This window comes from Babylonia areolata, chromosome 3 (assembly GCF_041734735.1).
Source record: "Babylonia areolata isolate BAREFJ2019XMU chromosome 3, ASM4173473v1, whole genome shotgun sequence".
NCBI classification, from domain to species: Eukaryota; Metazoa; Mollusca; class Gastropoda; order Neogastropoda; family Buccinidae; genus Babylonia; species Babylonia areolata.
This window is the reverse complement of record NC_134878.1, coordinates 35,644,175-35,666,734: the sequence shown is the minus strand read 5'-3', so window position 1 is coordinate 35,666,734 and position 22,560 is coordinate 35,644,175. Positions and strand designations below refer to the sequence as shown.

General features: G+C 44.3%; 1 protein-coding gene across 1 annotated transcript in view; it reads left to right on the top strand.

The window, feature by feature from the left end:
* Positions 1 to 9,526, top strand: part of LOC143279966 (uncharacterized) — a 71,555-nt gene extending 62,029 nt beyond the window's left edge. The window contains exon 17 of the mRNA XM_076584354.1: positions 4,373 to 9,526. Coding sequence (XP_076440469.1) covers positions 4,373 to 4,414 — 42 coding nt within the window. The 3' untranslated portion in view covers positions 4,415 to 9,526. The remainder of the gene's footprint in view (positions 1 to 4,372) is intronic.
* The last annotated feature ends 13,034 nt before the right edge of the window (positions 9,527 to 22,560 follow it).

The window sequence follows — 22,560 nt, the reverse complement described above, 5'->3', positions numbered from 1 at the left end:
CCCATATCCGTTTTTACTGTTGGGCGACTTCAGTGAACACTCCCCGCTCTGGGGAAGTGAGATGACATCAGCCCGAGGTCTTCTCTTGGAAAACCTTCTTTCCGACATGGACTTGTGCTGTCTTAACGACAAGTCTCCCACTTACCTTCATCTGCCCTCTGGAAAGCTCTCGTGTTTAGATCTGTCAGTCTGCGATCCATCGTTGGTCCTGGACTACGAGTGGAAAGTGCACGACGATCTGCACGGGAGTGACCACTTTCCTGTCATCCTCCGCCCCACAGATGGAGAAGGTGACTCTCTGCCTGACCGCCTGAACTATGACAAAGCAGACTGGAGTTTTTTTACCAAGAAGATAAGAGAGGAGCTGCAGGAAGAAACAGTATTGAAAAGCAAGGACCCTGCTGACACTCTGACTCGGATCGTTTTAGATTGCGCCAAAGCAGCAGTCCCATCGTCTACCTCCAAGCCTCAGGTCCCTAGAACGCCCTGGTTCAACGCGGAATGTCGGGAGGCCCGCAAGTCTCGGAAGAGAGCGCAGCGACGTGTCTTTCGGAGACCGGAGACCGATAGCGTTCGAACCCATCAACAGCTGAGGGCGAAAACCAGGTATGTTTTTAAAAAGAGCCAGAGGAAGTCATGGAGAGATTTTTGCTCTTCCTTAACCTCCAACACACCCAAGAAGAAAGTGTGGAGGGTTTTAAAAAGAATTAAGGGCAAAAACGTATGCCCAAGCTTTCATCATCTTAAACTTTCAGACGCTCTGGTCACAGAGAAGAAAGCAGTTGCCAATTTGCTTGCCTCCACAATTGAACAGAACTCGAGATCTGCTAACAAATCTGCTCGGTTTCTTAAAATCAAAAACCTGTCAGAAAAAACACCATGTAACTTCTTTTCCGACAACACAGAGAATACAACCTTCCTTTCACAATGAACGAACTTAAATCTGCCCTTCAGACCTGTACGGATTCCTGTCCAGGAATGGACGAGGTCCATTATAAAGTCTTAAAGCACCTTCCCCAAACCTGTCTGGACACCCTGCTTAAAGTTTTTAACCACATCTGGGTAACAGGCTTTTTTCCACCCTCCTGGCGGAAAGCCCTCATAATCCCGCTGCCGAAACCGGGAAAAGACCCCTCGAACCCCTCCAACTACCGCCCAATTGCACTGACCAGCTGCATTTGCAAACTGATGGAGAAGATGGTCAACAGTAGACTGATGTGGAAACTAGAGACCGACGGCCTTCTGGCGAAAGAACAGTGCGGTTTCCGCAAGCATCGCTCTACCGTTGACCATCTGGTTCGTCTGGAAACCACTGTAAGAAATGCTTTTGTAAACAAACAACATGTGGTGGCCATATTTTTTGACTTGGAGAAAGCTTACGATACCACGTGGAAATTTGGTATTCTCTCGGACTTGCACAAGCTCGGCTTCCGAGGACACCTGCCTCAGTTCATCCACAATTTTTTACAAGACAGACAATTCCAGGTGAGACTCGGCACCACCCTGTCCGACATTCACGAGCAGGAGCTGGGTGTCCCGTAAGGGAGCATCCTGTCGCCGGCTCTTTTCAGCATCAAAATTAATGACATCGTTCAATCCGTTCAGAGGGGATCGGACAGCTCGCTGTTCGTGGACGATTTTGCCTTATATGCAACCGGCAGCACGTACGCCAGCATCCAGCGACGGCTTCAGCTCTGCGTCAACAAAATCCAGTGTTGGGCAGAGGAGAATGGCTTCACATTTTCGTCCTCCAAAACTGAATGCATCCATTTTCAAATTTTCGCCAGTTCTATCCGGACCCTGAAATCCGTCTGGGAACATCCACCATCCCGGCGGTCAAGGAAGCCAGATTTTTAGGGGTCGTCTTTGATCAGAAGCTGAACTTCCTCAGCCATATTAAACAGCTGAAAGTATCTTGCCTTAAAGCCCTGAACATCATCCGAGTTGTGGCACACACGAACTGGGGTGCTGATAAGAGAACTCTCTTGCACCTCTACAGAGCCCTGGTCCGGTCCAAACTGGATTATGGAAGTGTGGTATACGGCTCGGCCAGACCATCCTACCTGAAACTGTTGGACCCTGTACACCACCAAGGGCTCCGACTCAGCTTAGGTGCTTTCCGCACCACCCCTGTGCACAGCCTGTACGCAGAGGCGGGGGAACTGCCTCTTTCCAACCGCAGACTGAAGCTGACCCTGAATTATTATTTGAAATTGTTCTCTGAACCTACAAACCCTGCTTACGACGCTGTATTCAACAACCCTTTCAATAAGAAATTTACAGACAACCCAAACTGCATACCTCCTCTCAGACTCCGCATTCAGCCGCACTTAGAAAAGGCCGATCTGGATGTCGGTGGCATCTCCGATTTCTCTAAGTTCCCTGACAGCCCTCCGTGGACCTTTACAACACCTGAGGTCCGATTCGATCTAGCCTTGTACCGTAAGGACACCACCAGTTCTCTGGCCTACAGAACTTACTTTTCGGAACTGTGCCACAAATTCCCCACTTTTCAAAGCATCTTAACTGACGGTTCCAAGTCAGAGGACGGAGTCGCCGCATCTGCGTTCTGTCCCGCCTTTCCTGACCGGCCCTCAACGGAACACATCCTGTCTGACAGCTCGGTGTACACTGCGGAACTGACCGCACTGGTTCTAGCAATAAAAATGGTTCTCTCTTCGAAACAAAAGAGATTCATGATCTTTTCCGACTCCTTGTCAGCCCTGGAGGCAATAGCCTGCAGGAATATCACTCATCCCAAACTGCTGGAATTTTATGAAACTTTTACTCTTGCAACGAAGAAAGGATACGAGGTTGTGTTGGCCTGGGTTCCTGGACATGTTGGCATTCGTGGTAACGAAAGGGCGGACCTGCTGGCCAGGAACGCTGTAAAGAAAGAATTGTCCAGATCCTTTGTGCCATATACAGACATGAAGCGGAAGGTGAACACCTACGTTAAGGATCTATGGCAAGAGGAGTGGAACACCCAGACGGACAACAAACTCTTCCAGATCCGTCCGGACCTAAAAGAGACCCTCCCTTCGGGGGTGAAGAACAGAAAGGAGGAGTCTGTGCTGTGCAGACTGCGTGCGGGGCACACTTTTTTTACTCATTCTTACTTGTTGAAGGGGGAGGAGGCCCCTCGATGCATTCCCTGTGACGAGCCTCTCACCGTGAAACACGTGCTCCTTGACTGTTGGGATCTGCATGACGTTAGACGCAGACATTACACGACGGTTTCTTTGAAGACTTTGTTTCGTGATGTCCCTCCGTGGGCGCTGATGGACTTCTTAAAAGAAGTGAACCTTTTTAACCAGATTTGAAGGTTTTAAACTATGGAAGTTTTTTTTTAACTTTGGAGTGGAAAGTTTGAAGTGGTGACTCGTTTTAATTGGTTGTTTTTTTTATCGTTGTAGTAGTTATTGACGCGGCGATAGCCTTGAGATGGCCTTAGTGGTCGGCGAGGCTCTAAGCACCATAATTTCATTTCATTTCAAAAGGAGGAGTTTGTATTATACTCCATGTTTGGTGTTACATATACTTACCATGTCAAACTCGAATGCCCGCCCGTCCGTCCCCGCATCTCCGCCGTGGTTCTCATGGGGCATTTTCTTCAGTGGCCACGGAATGATTCAGCGCTTATAGCTTTTAGAGGCGTTTGATTGGCTGAGAGCGGGCGGGCCCGTCTTTTCACTGTTAGCCGCGTGAAATTTGGCCAAGCAGAGCAAACCATAGGCCTAGTTTGCATCAGTTTGACATGGTAAGTATATGTAACACCAAACATGGAGTATAATACAAACTCCTCTTATTAGTGTTATGTCACATGTAATTGCGTAACATTTATTTGTTAACATGGTACTGATTAGCAGTATGCAATGTGTATTTATATCAGTGTGTTATTTGTGAACATGGTACTGGTTGATACTACATAACATTAAGTTATATCAGTGTGTTATTTATGAATATATGACTATTCATGTGTCATTCTTTCATATATATACATATAATGTGTATAGATAGATAGGTATGTATTTAGATAGATAGATATACATATATATATATATATATATATATATATATATATATATATATATGTGTGTGTGTGTATTTAGATATATATAGATATATATATGTATATATATATATATGTGTGTGTGTATTTAAATGTATATATATATGTGTGTGTGTGTGTATATATATAATATACATGTGTGTGTATGTGTGCATCCGTGCAATAAAACCACACAAAATCATTACCCTACATCCTGTTTCACTCCCAGTAAAGCCACACACAAAGAAACGGCATGTTTGTTCACAGTCGTTGGTATGTGTGACGAGACATTAAACAACCTTCATCCTCCTTTGTTCCCAGCTTGCAGTCATGAGGAAGAGACTTCCAGAGCTGCAGACATAACAACGCTTTGTCCGTCAACGAAACGACCTCGTAGTCACTTGTGCTCCCGAGCATTTTCTTCTCTTTTTTTTTTTTTTTTTTTTGTGTGTGTGTTAAATCACCGTGACTGCTGCTGACAGGTGTGCTGGTCAGAGATAAGATTGAAGTTACAGATCAGAATGTCGGTCATCAATATTTATGTAGATCTTGAGATAAGACTGAAGTTACAGTTACAGGTCAGAATGTTTTGTCATCATTGTTTATGTGGACTTCTTCCTTTTGGTGATACGTCACTCACTTTTATTCAGAAAAAAACCGATGTCTTATAAGTACACAAACAATGATAGAATGTACCTCAGATTCGTGCTACACTGATCTCATTACATCATGGTTCAGAAGCAAGGGGGTTAATCAAGCAAGTCTTTCACCGCACAGCGGTCAAAATGGACATTGGTAAAATGAGTCGAAGAATGTCTCACTCATGCGGGGGTATGGTTGTGTGTGGACTTGATGTATCTTGAGAAGAAAAAGGAAAAGCTATTTTATTTTAAGATTAACATATTTATATATACAAAAATACATAGAAATATATATATATATATGGTTACTGGGCATGTTTTGGGGACTAAAAAAAAAAACTGATGCAGGGATGTTGATTTAAAAAATGATTACACACTAGGGGGAGGTGTCGTAGCGAAATTAGTGAGGTGCCGAACTTATGATCCAGTGTGCATCAGCGAGCCAAGTTTGAGGCCCTGTTTCAGCATGGTGTTGTGTCCTTGGGAAATCCCTTTACTCCAATTTTGTTCTTAAGAAAGGCAATGTACTCCGATTTTGTCCTTAGGAAAGACGTTTTATTCCGATTTTGTCCTTAGAAAAGGACCTTCATTCTGATTTTCCTCACCCCACCCAGGAGTGAACAGCCGGAGGGAGAGGATTGTCCCCACCTTTCCGTGCCGAGCCCTGGATGCTGTGAATATGAATTCACTGCCTTGATGGCCATAAAAGGTTGTGAGACCTTTAATCTTTTACAAGTCACAGGTGTTGTGTTTTTTGTTGATGGTCATCATTGCCTGAGGAGAGGATTGGGTCCCACCTTTCGATGCCAAGCCCTAGACACAGTGGATGTGAATTCACTGCCCTGATGGCCATAAAAGGCTATGGGACCTTTAACCTTGACCTTTTTTTAATGTACGAAATGTTGAAACACAAGCTTTTTTTGTTGTTATTGTTTTTTGTTTTTTGCTTGATTTAAATGATGTTGACATATGGGATATTTGCTGACTTTGCTGTTTGAAATAGCTGTAAAGTATGTGATATTCACATCAATACAGTGGTGTTTCATGGGATTTCATGGCTCGATGTGGAAAAAAAATGAAGAAGCAGTTTTTAATGAAAGCTTCTTTCATGCTGTTTATTCATTGGGATTTTGTACTGTGTGTGTCCAGAAATAGGGGGGATGGGGGGGGGGGTTCCCTGATCTTGAGATCCTGGTCTTGAGATAGTGTGCTATATACGTTTTGTTTGTATTATTACGATCATTATTGCTCTTTTTCTTCTTGTTGTAATGGTATTATTATTATTATTATCAATATTATCAGCATTATTATTATTACATTGTGTTATTATTGTTATCAAATCACTTGGTTCAAAATTGTGCAAGAGCATGAACATTTACAAATATTTAGGGGGGAATCTTGAACATCAAGGATCACCAATCAGCTGACTTCATGGTCATTTCATAAAATGTTCAAAATAAAATTTTTGTTTAAAGTTATTGAAAATAAAAAAATATATATATACAGATAAAGGTGTGAAACCTTTATCATCCTGAAGTTGCTTGAGAGCGTGAATCCAGTTTGGATGGTAGCGCTTGCAGAAAATCCAGCTCTGATTATTATTACACATGTCCACCAGTGATTATTGTCATTCTTCTCTCCAGGTGTTTAAACAAGTCTAGTTTCTTTTGGATTTAGGATAAAGAGTATGTCTCGATTTTGTGCTCTGATGACTTTGTTTTTTGTGGGTTTTTTGTTTGGTTGATTGATTAAGTTTTTTTGTGTTTTTCTTCTCTTCTTTTTTTTTTCTTTTCTGTATATTCAGACAGTGATTTTAAAAGTTTTGGCAGCATAAGTGCTCTCCAGGTTCATTTCTCACATTGTTTTTTGTAATAATTATTTCACTGGGTTTTCGTGTATTCTGATTGATGCGTCTTATTCTAAGAAACCTTCTCTCTGTGTGTCACACATGTGTTGTTCGGCTTGTATTTGTTGGTTTGGTTTGAGTTCATCTTTTCATGTTTTTTTTAAATATTTTTTTTATTCATATTTTTGTGATTGTAAATCTGAAGGACACTCTGACCCGTGAAATAATGTAAGATTTAATATGCTGGTGATTGTATGACTGAATCGAACCTCATTCTGAAAAGAAAAAAGAAAGAGAGAGAGTGTGAAGTGGAAATACAATGCTTACACTAAAGATCACATTAGAACAAACTTAAATGGGTGTAGCATCTTATTGGTACCCCCGTCAGTGTTTTACCCTAGGGTCAAATCTGGCTGGCCCAGATAAATTGTGGATTCTGTGTAGACTATCCTGGAATGACCCTTGGGAGGGGGTGGGGAGGGGGGGGGGGGTAAACTTCAGCTTGCTAGAACTGATCCCTCTAACTGGATTGTATCCCCTTTCCTCACAGTGGAGAAAGGGGTCACTAGGCTTGCTGGGTGAATTTAGCCCATTTTGAATGAATGCAGGCCATCAAAGAAGAACTCCCCTACATTTGTTTCCATTAAGTTGTGAAAGTGAGGAAGGGGGACACTAAAGACTAGCCCTGAATGGCACCCCTACCTATTTCAATAGCTTGATTAAACCTTTTGAAAGGGGGTAAATTCCAGTTACGAGGGGGTTGGGAGGTCGATCTTGACTAGCCACAAATTATCCTAGGGGTCATTCCTACCAGGGGAAGTGAGGAGGGGGGGGTGTAGTTTGAGGCTGTTACACCGGTAACCAGTGGTTGTGCCAGGGCCAGTGCTGTTTGTGACAACGAATGGAAACAGATGTCTACGAAAACAAATGGCTGTATTATTTTCTTTCTTGTTCCCTCACCAGGGGATTGTTTGTGTTTCTGCTGTTTGCTGATTTTTACCTGGTATGGATATGGCTGTTGACAGGGCAAAAGAGCAGCAGCTGAATCATTTTTTTCTCAGCAAAGTCGCCATGTCTTATTCATGTTTAAACCACACACTTGGTATGGTCATTGTAAATGACTGAGCCTATCATGGCACTAAATGTTATTCATGTTGTGTTAGTTACATGAAATATCTTAAGTTTCCGTGTGCCCCCATGGGGTTTCCTGAAATAACGTGTCTTGTCTTGTCTTGTCTTGTCTTGTCTTGTCTTGTCTTGTCTTGACTTGTCTTGTCTTGTCTTGTCTTGTTGTGTTTCATAGTGTGCAAATGGTAAAAATTGAATGAAAAGGTTACTGCAGTGATATCAAATAGTGTGCAAATGGAAACAATTGAATGAAAAGGTTACTGCAATGATATCAACTGCCTTGAGTTCAGTATATTTTGTTATAGATGATTATGGTTTGTCTTGATGTTATGCCAGCATTAAAACCATTATGACAAGTTCATTTTCAGACAGTTTGGAGCACCTGCTGACTTTCTTGTTGTAAGCTGCTTCGTTGTTTCATGACAAACATGGTGTACTGAACACAGGATGTGGTGATGAGTCACACTCAGGTGATGGCCAGAGCCAATCGCATGCGTGCTTACTCTGAACATGCACTGAGCAGACCAATCAGCTGATTCATTTGATTGAATAGGAAAGGATGTGACTTTACTGTCCGTCATTTTCTTTTCTATACTGATGCCTCTTGGGATGTGAGTATTCCCCCTCGCTCCCACCCCCACCTCCCTCCCCCCCAGTGAAAAGTGTTTCTGAAATAAAATTTTAAAAATCTAAAAAGAGTTCATAATCATTATGCAAAGAAAGATATTTATATAGTGCTACATCTTGGGCAGCGACAAATAAAAATTTGTTCACACCAGCCATTCACACCCATGTGTCAGATGAACGACAAACTTTAATATACATGTAAATGGAAAACTGTACAAACTCGATCAGATGGAGGGAAGTGAAAGTAGAGCCATTTTTGAAAGAGGGAGATTTTAAGGCCAGGCTTTATAAAGAGTTGTGTGCAGAGATATGACAAAGCAAAATAGGGAGATTGTTCCAAATGTATAGTCCAGAGATGGAGAAAGAATAGCGGCCAGCTGTGGAGTGTTTGAATCTGGCAAGAGAGATACAGGGTGGATCTGAAGCTGATTGTAGAGAGCAGGACATGGTATAGAGGTGAAGGTAGATTTGTGAATACATTTATAACACAAAGTGCTGATCTTGTATTTTACACTGTGGAGAGTTCACAGGGGTTGACATCACTGTTACTGCTGTCAGTATTCATTGCCAGGAAAGCTGTGTGTGGCCAGTTGATTAAGTCTTTATCTTGTTAACACTGGGATGGGCACCAGCTGTCCATTCTGCAGTTTAATTTGCCAGTATGGCCTTTCATATTTAATTCATGTGTGGCTTTGAACTGTTTTGTATCATTTGTAATCTGGGGGTGATCATTTAAGCAGAAGGGCTGACATTCTCAGCACAGTATGGTCTCATTTGCCTTTGGGAGCTGAATAGTGAAGATGGTATGTCATGAAATGTATTGCTTTGAAGGGTGTTTTTTTCCAGATGTGACAAGAGTTGTGTGTTTAACACGGTTGATTTTTTAGAATTTACTTGAGCAGTCCTGATATAGCCCCGTGCAGTCAGCTGCACTGTAAGTAACACTGTCAAATGTCAGATGTATGTGGCCAGTAATGAGACAGTGAAGAAAAGTGTAAATATACTTTGTGTGGCAAGAGGGAAAATAGAAGGGCTGGAATGATTTCTCTTTGTGACCAGTGTGTTATGAAATTAAAATGGTGATTTGAAATGAAAAAAGTGTTTATAATGTGTGAACAACATGTGCAGAAATTGAATGTACAGTGTATGAACCAACATGCACAGAAATTCAGTCCACACTAACCTTCATCAGCTGGTTAAAAAATGGACAGGGTGAAGAAATTTGCCAGAGTAAAATTAAATTTGGTGTCATATACTGTACCATGTCAAACTGATGCAAACTAGGCCTATTGGTTTGCTCTGCTTGGCCAAATTTCACGCGGCTAACAGTGAAAAGACGGGCCCGCCCACTCTCAGCCAATCAAACGCCTCTAAAAGCTATAAGCGCTGAATCATTCCTTTGGCCAAGGCTCTCCACGCCATCTTGTCAGGTTTACGCTCTGTCTCGTCTTACGCTTTTTTCGGCTATTAAGCGTATCCTTTTGGCCTTATTTTGTTGCATGCGGCTTGTGTTTATTGTATTCTTACATTCTGTGTACTCGATTCGACTCGGCACCCTCGATTCGTTCGTTTTTTTCTGCCTCTAAGTCAATCCTGTCTTTCCTTTCTCTGTGGGGGGTCGGATTTTCGCTGGGTGCCTAAGCGCGGGTTCCATGCCTCGTGTGCCATACCACGAAGGCAGGGATCATGTTGCTGAGATTGAGACTCGGCAAGAGACTCTCCCAGGCCCGGAGCTCATGATTCCTCCCGATACGGACTGCGGCGATGCGTCGTTAGACGCTGATCGCGGAGGCGACTTTCGTACCAGTAAAACGGTCATGAAGGGGACCGTGGGGAAAGAGGTACGAGCGTCGCCTCCCGAGGTGTCCCAGCGCGAGGCAGGGAGAGGGGGGAATGGCAAGTCCTCTCCTGGCTGTGGGGACTCGCAGCTAGGCGCAAACTCCCAAGGGGAGGCCGCGCCCTGCCATTACCCGGGTCCCCACTCGGAGACGGCCCTCACGGGCCCCATTGTTGTTCCCCCTCCTCCTTTCTCTGTCGACCCCCCTCCCCCACCTCCTTTTGGTGGGGGAGAAAAAGTTGGTTCCGGGGGGGGGTCTCTACTTTGCCCACCCCGGGCCAAGCCACCCCAGTCTCCCCACGGGAGGGGATTCGGGGCGCGTGGCAACCTGCTCTGCAGGTCTTCCCGCTATCCGGCCGGTCTCCCCTGCTGGGGGAGGCCCGCGCGTGTCAGGCGGTTCCGGGCAGTCAGCCCGCTCGTCTGCGAGCGGGACTGACACCCAAGTCGGACCTGACCTCCCTCCGACTTGGCCAGGTTTTTTCCCTTCATGGAGGTCAACGCGCCAGTGACCCTTGGGGTTTGGGTCACAGTATGGCTGGTGCCCACGGGTAGTTACCCCCATTCTACCCGTACTGGGGCGCACCTAGGGTGCACGCTGGGTTGCCGGGAGTACCAAGGGCCAGCCCCTTGTCCGCTCCCCACCTGACCCAACCCAGCACATCTCACAGGGTGACACACACAGCCCCGACAAGTGGGATCGACTTCTTGTCAGTCAGGTCGAGCTCCTCGACCAATATTGCCACTCTGTCCACAAATCGGGTCTCTGTCAACCCACAGGTGACCTCCACAGTCACAACGGCCTTCTTGTCAGGACCGACGGCGGCTGAGGGGCCCTACTCGGCCGGGGGAGCCTGCGGTTCCCACCTGCCCAGCCCTCAGTCCTACAGTGAGATCAGTGGGTGTTTGTCCCCTCACAGCACTCGTGGGTCCCTCTTGCATCCAGGGACGCCCTCTCAAGAGGTGGCACCCACCATCCCAAGCATGGTTGGACCTTCGGTCCACACGCTCCCCACCCGCTTCAGGTGTCAAGGACATAACAGCGGTGGCCATGGTCCCGGCTCGGGATCGTCCCAACTCATCCCGCTGGGCTGACCACAGCTCACAGGACGCCCCAGTGGGTACATCCACTTGGGATGGCACCCAGCAGGGGATGGACTGCGAACAAGAGTGGGAGCCCCTGTCTTCGGATGAGGACGAACAAGCAGATGAGCACTCTTCGCCCACATCCCAGGGGGGACAGATTGAGCCCACGCCTCCCTAGGGACCAGCCTGAACCAAACTCGGACTTTGCCGAGCTTGAACTGACCCTCCCCAATAGGGTCACGTATGCCGAATCAGTCCCTCAGGCTACTTTGTTACCCTTGACCCTCCTTACGCCATGTGACTCTAACTCCAGAACCACAAGGCGACTCAGAGTGCCAGAAATGGTGCAGGAATGGCTTAATAAGCCAACCCGCACTGTCAGGGGTGCTGCTTCCATCCCTCCTCCAGGCAGGGAGTCCCTCTCTGCCCCGGGCGCCTTTTCCCCGGGAAAGTTCCTTAAAGATTCCTCCAAGGGAGGGGTGTGGTCCTGGTACACATCACCTTCCCCACTTCAGCTACCCTATCCTTTAAAACGTTAGCAGAGTGGGACAAATTGGCCCGCCGCTGCCTCCTCGAGGTTTCCATGGCGTACACCTTCGACGCGTTCCTCCACAGGGCCAATGAACTGTGGGAACAGTGTCCGGTTAATCAGGACACGGGGTCTCCTTCCTCTGTCCCGCCTGGCCTCTTCACCGACCAGAGGTTACACGCTTTTGGCAGTAGGGTAGCATCTGGTCTCATGCGGTCCATCCCAGCACAGCAGCACTCCCTCTTCAGCCAGTTCCCGCCCCATTTTGTCAGCCACAGGGCAGAGACAAACAAGGAGGTGGCCTCATATTTGGCCCACACCTCTCATGGGCTCCAGGGTTCTATGCCATTGAAGAGACCGGCCACCAGGGCCCCTCCATATACCACGCCGCCTAAGTCAAAGCAGCGTGTGCGGAATCAGTGGCAGAGGACTAAACCACCTTATGTCCGTCCAAGCCGACCGGCCATGCCCAAGGCCAGAAGGCAGCACCCCCAATGACAGGGCCCCGATTCAGCACCGCCAGTCGTTCAGCCCCTCCAAGTAGGAAACTTGTCCCGGCATGCACATCAGTGGTGTGCTCTGGGATTCAACAACGGGATTATGTCGGTGCTAGAGTCGGGGGGTACATGCTGTCTTGGGTGGAGGACCGCCCCCCTCTAAGATCCACTCCTCCTCCTTAGGTGCCCAGCTCGACGGAGCAGGAGAGCGTCCTAGAAAAAGAGATATCGCACCCACTCCTCATGGGGCTATATCTCAACTCTCGGACCCGGGCCCCGGTTTTTTACGGCTGGTTGTTGGTGATTCCAAAGGACTTGGGAGGGTGGAGACCAGTTTTGGACTTGTCACTCCTCAACAAATTCCTCCCCAAAATCAAATTCAAGATGGACACACAGGCACAGATTCGGGAGACCATCCAACAAGGTGATTGGCCTACCTCTATCGATCTGGAAGATGTTTATTTTCATATACTCATCCATTCGGCATCCCATCGGTACCTGAGGTTCGTGTGGAGGGACAAGGGGTTCCAGTTCCCGGCCCTCCCATTTGGTCTGTCCCTTGCCCCTTTCCTGTCTACCAAGGTGGTGCGGGAATTGGTGTCCATTGTCCGCTCGGAATCCTTTTGTCTCTGTGTGTACCTGGTCGACTGGCTTATCCTGGCCCAGTCACAGGCCCTGTGCCTGAGTCATACGGCCAGACTTCTAGACCTTTGCTCCCAACTGGGCTTCCTCAGGGACCAGCAGAGATGCGATCTGTCACCACGTCAGTCCTTCAACTTCTTAGGGATGAGATTCGACACGCGGTCCATGATAGTCTCTCTGGTGCCAGATCACTGGGACCGTCTGGCAGGTTTCCTCAGCCACTGGCGCCACTCCTCCCAAGATACAGCGTGGACACTTTCTTCCCTCTTGGGCATGATGGAGTCCACGGCACCTCTCATTCCCCTAGACAGGGTTCTCAAGCGCCCTCTCCAGAGGGCACTGAGGTTACGCCGGTCCCAGAGCACTCAGCCATGGGATACCCAGTTATGTCTGGGCGAGTGGTTCCTCGAGGTGATATCAGAGTGGTTAATCACCCCCCTTCGGACACAGGGAGTGCCCATAGCCCCACCTACTCTTCAGGTGGCACTCTTCACAGACGCCTCCTCCCTGGGCTGGGGAGCCCACATGGACTCACTCCATGCAGCAGGGACTTGGTCCCCGGAGGAGCGCCTATGCCACATCAATGTTCTGGAACTGGAGGCAGTTCGCAGGGCTCTCCTGCACTTCATGGGGGAGGCCACTGGCAAGACCATCCGCTTGTTCATGGATAAGACGACGGTCGCATGTTATGTGAACAAATGGGGGGGAGCGCACTCGGCAGACCTCTCCATGCGGACCGAGGCTCTCCTCCGTTGGTGCCACAGCAAGGGCATTCCACTTTCAGCGAGACACTTAGCTGGAAAAACCAACATCTTGGCAGATGCTCTCAGCAGGTCCAAGAGTCATACGCACAGAGTGCACCCTGGACAAGGACAGCCTTCAGTGGGTGTGGGAACAGTGGTTTCGACCGATGGTGGACCTTGTTCAACAAGAGACTTCCCACTTACGTCTCTTCAGTTGCAGACCCAGAAGCGTGGGCAGTGGATGCTCTCTCTCTAGACTGGAGCAGTCTGATTGCCTCCGCGCTTCCTTCCTTTCCAATTCTGTCCAAGGTGATACGGAAAGACAGATTGGAACACCCGCAGCTGATCCTCATTGCGCCGAAATGGCCAGCCCAGACCTGGTTTCCAGACCTTCAGTCCCTGACACATGTTTCCACCCCTGGAACTTGAAACCAAATCTCATCTGCTGAGGCAGCCTCGCTCGGGCACTCCTCATTCCAATCCTCAACTGCTCCACCAGCACGCATGGCTGCTGTGCGGTCGGAACTGTCAGCATCACCATTGAAGTCCTCGACCCCTCGGTCGGCCTCTGTGTCGGCTGCGCTGACCCAGGGGTGTGCCTCCTCTCACCTCCTCTCCATAGTCACCAGAGCAAGGAGGCAGGGAACGGAGACTTTGTATGACTTTCGCTGGAAGAAATGGTTGCGGTGGTGTACAGCTCAGGGCATTCCCCCTACGAACCCTACGAGCATGCAGCTGGCCAACTTTCTGGCTCACTGCTCCTCGGTTCTCATCCTGTCTGCTAGTTCTGTGTGAGGGTACAGGTCTGCCATCTGTACAATGCAAACAGCTAGGTGGTCCCGCCTTTGAAGCGGTTTTCCTGCTCAGAGAGGTGGCTAGGGGTGCCCCTCGGAAGGAAGTTAGAGACCCCAGAAGAGTGCCCCTCTGGGACTTGTTCCTGGTGCTGGATTTCATTCGAAAACAGCCCTTCCAACCATTGGGGACTATTCCTTTTGACATCCTCACCCTCAAGACCACTTTCCTTCTGTGGCTGGCCACAGGCAGTCGTAGAAGTGAGCTGCATGGTCTTAGTGGAATGCCACAAGATCTGGCCTTCCACAGAGATGGTTCCATCACTATTCGTTTCCTTCCAGAGTTTCTGGCTAAGAACCAAGACCCTGAGGTTCCTTCCCCCTCTCCGAGGGTCAGACCTTTGTCTGATATTCTTGCCCAAGATGATGCGGATAGGCACCTCTGCCCTGTTCGGTGTCTCAAATATTATTGGGATAGGTCTCGCCATAGGCGTTCTTCTCAGAGGCGTCTGCTCATCTCCCTCAATGAGAATTACAAGAAAGACATCGCTGCAGGCACCATTTCCCGCTGGGTTTCCCAAGTCATTCGTAGAGCCAACTCTCATGCACACAGGGATATCAGCTGTCTTCATCCCAGAGCACACGAAGTGCTGACCATAGCTACTTCGGCTGCTTTCCAGCACTCAGTGCCAACGCAGCATGTCTTGGAGGCAGCCTTCTGGCGGTCTGAGAATCCCTTCATCAACTTCTACCTCAGGAATTTCCGTATGACCAGGGCTGACGGTTCCAAGGGGATTTCCTTTGTCACGGCTAACACTGCCGTCTCAGTTACAAGGGCTCCCCGTACGAACCAGTAGGCGTTGCCCTCCTCCATTTGCTTTAAATTCTGCATCAGTTTGACATGGTACAGTATATGACACCAAAAGGAGGAGTTTGTATTATACTCCATGTTTGGTGTTACATATACTTACCATGTCAAACTGATGCAAACTAGGCCTGTTGGTTTGCTCTGCTTGGCCAAACTTCGCGCGGCTAACAGTGAAAAGACGGGCCCGCCCGCTCTCAGCCAATCAAACGCCTCTAAAAGCTATAAGCGCTGAATCATTCCGTGGCCATGAACCAAAATGCCCCATGAGAACCACGGCGGAGACGCGGGGACGGACGGGCGGGCATTCGAGTTTGACATGGTAAGTATATGTAACACCAAACATGGAGTATAATACAAACTCCTCCTGTTGCTCCACGACTAAAGTGGTTTTTCCTTGTGGACGATGTTTGTATACTCTTGTGGTTCATCTGGTTGATGTGTTTAGATGTTAAAAATATGTGCAACAAGATTTTGTAATGAAACATTACAGGAACAAATGAAAGATCTCTGATATGACTGATCATCTCAAATGGCCCACTCTCTAACAGTGACAGGAAACGGCAAGACTGGCCATGCTGTACGAACTGCAGCACGACAAAGTCAACATACCTTCCTTGAGGCAGAAACTCATCCCCCTATCGCTGGGACAATGACGAGCCCACCAAGAACAGCTGTCCCAGATTACTGCAGGACACAGTACAGACAAGCAGGGTCTCTCCCAAGAACAACCCTGCACTGAAATGCTCTGCCTCAGACAGCTGTGGAGGCCAGTACTACTGACGCCTTTGTGTCAAGGGTGTCTCAGTGGCTGCCAGATGCTAACAACTGACTTTCCTCCTTTCTTTTTAATTTTCATTTCATTTTATTTAATACATCAGTTGCTGGAAGCATCCAAGAGGAGTTAAGTAATCTATTATTTTAAATTCTTAGTATAGGAATCATTGATCAAAGTAAATGACAGGCTGGAGCTGTCAGTTGGATTTTAACGCTGGGGAGGGCTTCGCTAGCCGGAGTGGTCTAGCCTAGATGCTGCGAAATAAAGTTCTTTCTTTTTTTCTTTTCTTTTTTTAGGAATAGGGCCAGGGATACAATTAGGGCTTCTTTCTGCAGATTTCCCCATTAGCGACAGAATAGTCAAGAAATGATTGTGATCACTCCATGGAAGGGAGGAAGAAATTCACTAGATTCATCCAGGTCTGTCGGTTGTGTGTCAAGCCCTCTGGGTCTTTGCAAATGGTTTTGCCTTCCATTTTTTCGGTATAGTTAGTCCAATGTCTTTACAGTCTATCCCTGTGGCTCAGTAAAATAAGTTTTACATGATTTTGATATCCTAAATAGGAGATGATGCATATTATAGTTCTTAAGCCCACAAAGAGTACTGTGTGAATACCCAGTTTTCTGAACACTGATTTTCAGCTTTTGGCCAGATAAGAGTTGCTGTGATGACGTGCTGATTTTCATGATGGTCAGACCTTCCTGCATCAGGAAGTCATACTTTTGTCGGTGTTTATTAGCTCTGTGTCGCACTTTAACTACATAAATGAGTCCATTAACTGTATTCTATCAAGAGTTCTTAATTAACAAACAAATGGAGAAAGTCTGTCACCACCACCCCCCACACCCCCTGCAGCCCCACTCCTCCCCTCCCCCCCACCCCCCTCCAAAAAAAAAAAAGAAAAAAAAAAGAAGAAAAACTCTGGGTTGTGATATAACACTTTTGATAAGAAATGCCAACCTGTTTGACCATAGGTTCTTCTTCAGAGACTTGTTCACAAGCTGCAGTTTTTTGTTTGTTTTGTTTTCTTTTATTGTTGTTGTTTTTACAGAGTTCCTGTCTTTGTTTTATAGAATCAGCATGTCAGCTTTTGTTTTATAGCCAGTTCATAATTATTTATTTTGTTGCATACTGCTTCTGTGTGTGTGGAATGTTGCACAGATCTGTGTGTTGCATGCAATAGACATGAAATTTATAATTGTATTGTGGTTTGTAAAAATGAATTGCTGATGGTGGAGCTCAACATTCATATACTTGTATATATGTATAGTTGTACACAGTTGTTGTTTGTTTGTTGTTGTTGTTTTATTCCAAGAATGTTGTATTGTTAATCATTATGTTTGTTTGTTTGTTGTTGTTGTTTTTAATTCCAAGGATGTTGTATTGTTAATCATTATGTTTGTTTGTTTGTTGTTGTTGTTGTTTTTAATTCCAAGGATGTTGTATTGTTAATCATTATGTTTGTTTGTTTGTTGTTGTTGTTGTTTTTAATTCCAAGGATGTTGTATTGTTAATCATTATGTTTGTTTGTTTGTTGTTGTTGTTGTTTTTAATTCCAAGGATGTTGTATTGTTAATCATTATGTTTGTTTGTTTGTTGTTGTTGTTGTTTTTAATTCCAAGGATGTTGTATTGTTAATCATTATGTTTGTTTGTTTGTTGTTGTTGTTGTTTTTAATTCCAAGGATGTTGTATTGTTAATCATTATATTTTGAGATTTAGACCAGTCTGGGGATAAAGTAAGCGGAAGGACTGTTGCCCTTGTCCTCAAACAACCAAGTCTTGTTTGCCTTCAGGAGTTAAATTGTTACGATAATATGTTATGAACTGTGTTATGTTTTTTTTTGTTTTTTTCTCTTTTCAAGTCTGACAGAGTTTTGTATTTAAAGCAGTTGAATTATGTATTCATTTGGGCGGTCCTGATATAGCTCTGTGTGTAAGCTTTACTATAAGCAGCAATGTCAAGGTCAAGTTGTTCATTGGTCAGTTAAATTATGAGGTATAGTCCAGTGTGACTGGGTGGGGTTTTTTGTTTGTTTTGTTTTAACTTGCTTCACGTTCATTTTGTGAATAGATGGTTAATCAAATAGAACACAGGCATGCAACACACACACACACACACACACACACACACACACACACACACACACACAAGTATTACCCTTTGAAGAACAGATGAAATTTGCATCAGAATATATCTTGAGAAGTACAACAGTTCAAAATTCAAATATTGCCAAGATCTGTTTAAAATCAAACCTTCATTTCCTTAAAGAGCAGATGCACAGTCTATTCACTCCCTCACAGTTATATAGGTACTTATACCTCTAGCATATTTAAAACATCAGGAATTAACCCAAATCAAACTGCCCCTCAGTTATCATACACGACAATACATAAATGGGAGATGAACAATGCAACATTTAACATTGATTACCTAGATTTAAAGAAAGCTGAAGGCCCTGTTTTTGTTAAATCTCGCATTCAAGAAAATTATCCAAATCACCTTATAGTATATACCAATGGTTCAGTACTTGATAACAATCAGGCAGGGGCAGCATTTATGATTCTGTCATTAAAAATAGAGAAGCACTATCATAATTATCGGTAAAGATTTTTCTATATTCACAGCAGAACTTATGGCTATATTGATGGGATTAAATCATGTACTAGATCTTCCCATTACCATATTTCAAGTTTTATTTTGTGTCGATTCAAAATCTGTATTACAAGCATTAAAATCTTTTGATTTGAAGACAAGATTAGAACTCATAACAGAAATTCATTATATAATTCATGTTTTGACCATCCGTGGTGCAAAGATTAACTTTTGTTGGATCGTGGGAAATGAGCGAGTGGATCGTTGTGCAAAAAAAGGCACAATGAACATTTACAGTGACTTTGAAATTTGTATTCTATATTCATTACAAAAAGGTTATTATCTACTGGAGAAAACGTGCTGGAACCTTGTCAATAAACTAAAACTGGAGTCTGACCCTGACAGAGAAAATACTGACATTAGCTGGCGCAGAATTTATCGCATGTTTTCTTTTAAAACAAAAGGACATCACAGTAGTAGCAGAAGGCTCACCAGTCTAATATACAGACTATGACTAGATGCCATGAAAACAAAATATACTTCTAATGTGACTTGCATTTGCAGCAATTAAATTGCCCTGTGCATATCATCCATAGATGTGAACAGTTAAAACCATATTTACCTGTGTCCTTTCCAAAATCTGCAGTTCCATCTGCTTCCATTAGAAATGTCTTGTATGATAATCAACATGTGTTTGAAATAGGTCAGAGTTTAATTTGATGCCCAACTGGCTCTTTGTTGTAATTCTACTAGTTGACTAGTTAGTTTAGTTTATTTCGTTTATATTCTTCTTTAAAAAAAAAAAAAAAGAAAAAAAAGCTAATTGAGGAGAGAGGAACAGAGAAAGTTGTGAGGATTTAAGGCATGGGTAGGGTGATGGATTTTCGTTTGAAATCAGAAATGTGGATGGACTTTAAGGAAAAGAATAAACACACACTCTTATGTAAGTGTAATGCTCATTTATTACTGTGTGTAAGTGAAATGCTCATTTATCAGTTATAGTACTAATAAATTTTGCTTCTGGTTTGGTTTTTTTGTTTTTTTCTATTTATTTTGTTTTAATTTTGTGCAGATTAGAGTTACGATTTTTATTCCTTCATGATTATAAACAAATCTATGCAGGACAAGACTGTATATTAATTGACAATTACTGAATATCTTGGCTGTCTAAAAGAAGACAGAAAATTGGTTGGATTTATTATGAAAGCTTGTTTAATCAAAGCAAAACAATACAATTTTTTTTTTTTTTTTTTACCATGATTCTAAGCACCAAAGATGTATGGATGGGACATATTGTTTCACCTTCTTCGTTTTTTTGTTTAAACTCAAATGGCATATATTCATTGTTCCATAGAAATTATGAAATTTATTAACAGAATTGTTGATCATTCCCCTATGAGGATGGCAGGGGATCTTTCAGTTTAAACAGCATCCCCACCTGCTGGAAATTCTGTGCTGGAAATTTCCTCTTCCTCTTTTCTATCACTTCGTGTCTGGCTTTTTCCTTTTCTTTCTGTCGTTTCTTCCCATTTCAGTTTCTGTGTTGCTGATCCATTCACTTCTTTTTTCTTCTAGCCTTTGGTATATATATATATATATATATATATATATATATATATATATATATACTTGGGGGGGGGGGTTGGTCTTTATCAGGACTTCATATATCTTAGCATTCTTACTACATTGTATTCTTTTTGGCACCTGGGACATATGAGGTGCCAGTTGGCAATTTCTTGGTTTTGTATACCTGGTATTGTTTGTTATTGCCTTTTGTAACATTATCTTTTAAGTTCAGGCTAATTTTTTTTAATCTTCCGTTTAGAAAATTGATGAAATGGTCAATGCCAGAGGCATGTTCTAGGGTTATTATGCATTTTCTTTTCCATGTGTTTGTTGTTGTTTATTTAGGTTCCACATGACTGGCATTGACAGTTTCTTAAGCCCTGATATGGCTTTGTGTGGTCTGTATAGTGTTGTATTGTATAACCCTTTTGTCATAACAGATTTCTCTGTGTAAAATTTGGGCTGCTCTCCCCTGGGAGAACACATCGCAACAGTGAGATTGCCACCCTTTTATACGTTGTTTTTTTTTTTTTCTGCCTGCTTGTGTTTGTTTTCCTATCAAAGCAGGTTTATTTTTACAGAATTTTGTTGTCATGGGTTCTTTTACATGCACTAAGTGCATCCTGTACATGGGACCTCAGTTTATTGTCTCATCCAAATAACTAGCGTCCAGACGTCCAAAGTCCCAGTGGAGGGGGAAAAAATATTGGTGACTGTGGGATGCGAACCAGTGCACTCAGATTCTCTTGCTTCCAAGGCAGACACGTTACCAGTGGGCCAACATTCCACTTGGCTGGGCTGGCAGCAACAAAGATAAACATCAGGAATATTTCTTACTGTTCTTGTTTTAGAATAGTTTTTATCATTAATTAGTAGGTCATTCAAAATTGTCTTGGATAGATGAACTGACTGTGTAATGGATTAGAAAGGCCAGGTCAGTACAGTACTCCTCTGTCAGAATGTGAAGCATGTGCTATGGTGTTGTATTGATTGAAATCAAGAGCTTTAACAATTGGTGTTTCTCAACATTTGATGGCCTTATTGAAGCAGCCTACCTCTCAAAGCTCTTCCTTTTCTTTCTTTCTTTCTTTATAAGATAGTTGATGTCGTTTTTTCTGGCCATACATTTTCAAGAACTGAATTTTTTTTCTTCTTCGGTTTTCTTTTTCTTTTTCTTTTTTTTTCTTCTTCTTTCTTTTTGCTACTCTTGAAAATTAGAGCATTAGGAGAGAAAAGTGCAGTTCAATCTATATTTTCTGTCAGTATTTGGAAATATGTATGCCTGTTTTAACCCTCTAGCATTCACATGTGTTACTGAGAAACTCTTCCATCTATTAAAAAATTTCCATACTTTTAAAAAGTTCATTCGGTTCCTCAAGTACACACAGTGCCAAAGAGTTACTGTAGAGCATTCATATTTAGCTGAAGTTACACACTAAAATTTGCCCACCATTATCATATCAGCAACATTTTATCTGTGGCTGGTGTGGTTGTGTTAATGTTGTTATCATCATTGTCATAATTATTTCAGTTGTTGTTTTATAATTATCATCCTCATAGGTTAGGAGATGCCATGGCAGAACAGTTACGCATTGAATTTCTGATCCAGTGTTCACAATGATCAGGGTTCAAGGTCCTGTTTTAGCATGGTGTTGTGTCTTTGGGAAAGGCACTTTTCTTTGATTTTCCTCACTCCACCCAGCTGTGAATGGGTACCAGAATTTGGTTGAAGAAAGAGAGGATTGGGCCCCACCTTCCTATGCCTAGCCCTATGACACAGTTGATGTGAATTCACTAGCGCTGTCCCAACAGCTTTAAAAGGCTGTGTGACGTTTAACCTTTAACTTTGAAGTCATTTATCGAGCTAGTGTTGAAAATGTTGGTAGAAGAGGGAGAAGGAGGGGAAAAAAACCCTGTGAGCACTTTCACAATAAAGGAGCACCTCATCCAGCTAATGCCAGAAAGCTTGCCTCTGATTGATTGATTGATTTAAATTGCTCTGTCACTGGTCATCTGTGATGTCATGTTGATCTGGCAGATTGTCCTTGAGTAGATAGAGTCTCCCGTCGGACCAACGGATGAGTAGGCAGGCAGGTTTATCTGTCTGTGTGTGTCCTCATATGGGAGAAGAGGCCGATTCTGTATACCCAGCACTTCCCACAGGTGTTGCAAGGGAAAACGTCTCCAGAAGTTGAGCCCTGCTTCCTTCACTCACATTTCTCCTTAATGGCCAGTGTTCTCTTGTTTTCAAACGTCTATATGCCACTAGAGCACAGCATCCTCCAGCGAGAGCGGTCAAGGGCATCAGTTTCCGAGGAAGCGATGTCTATGTCACAGGCTT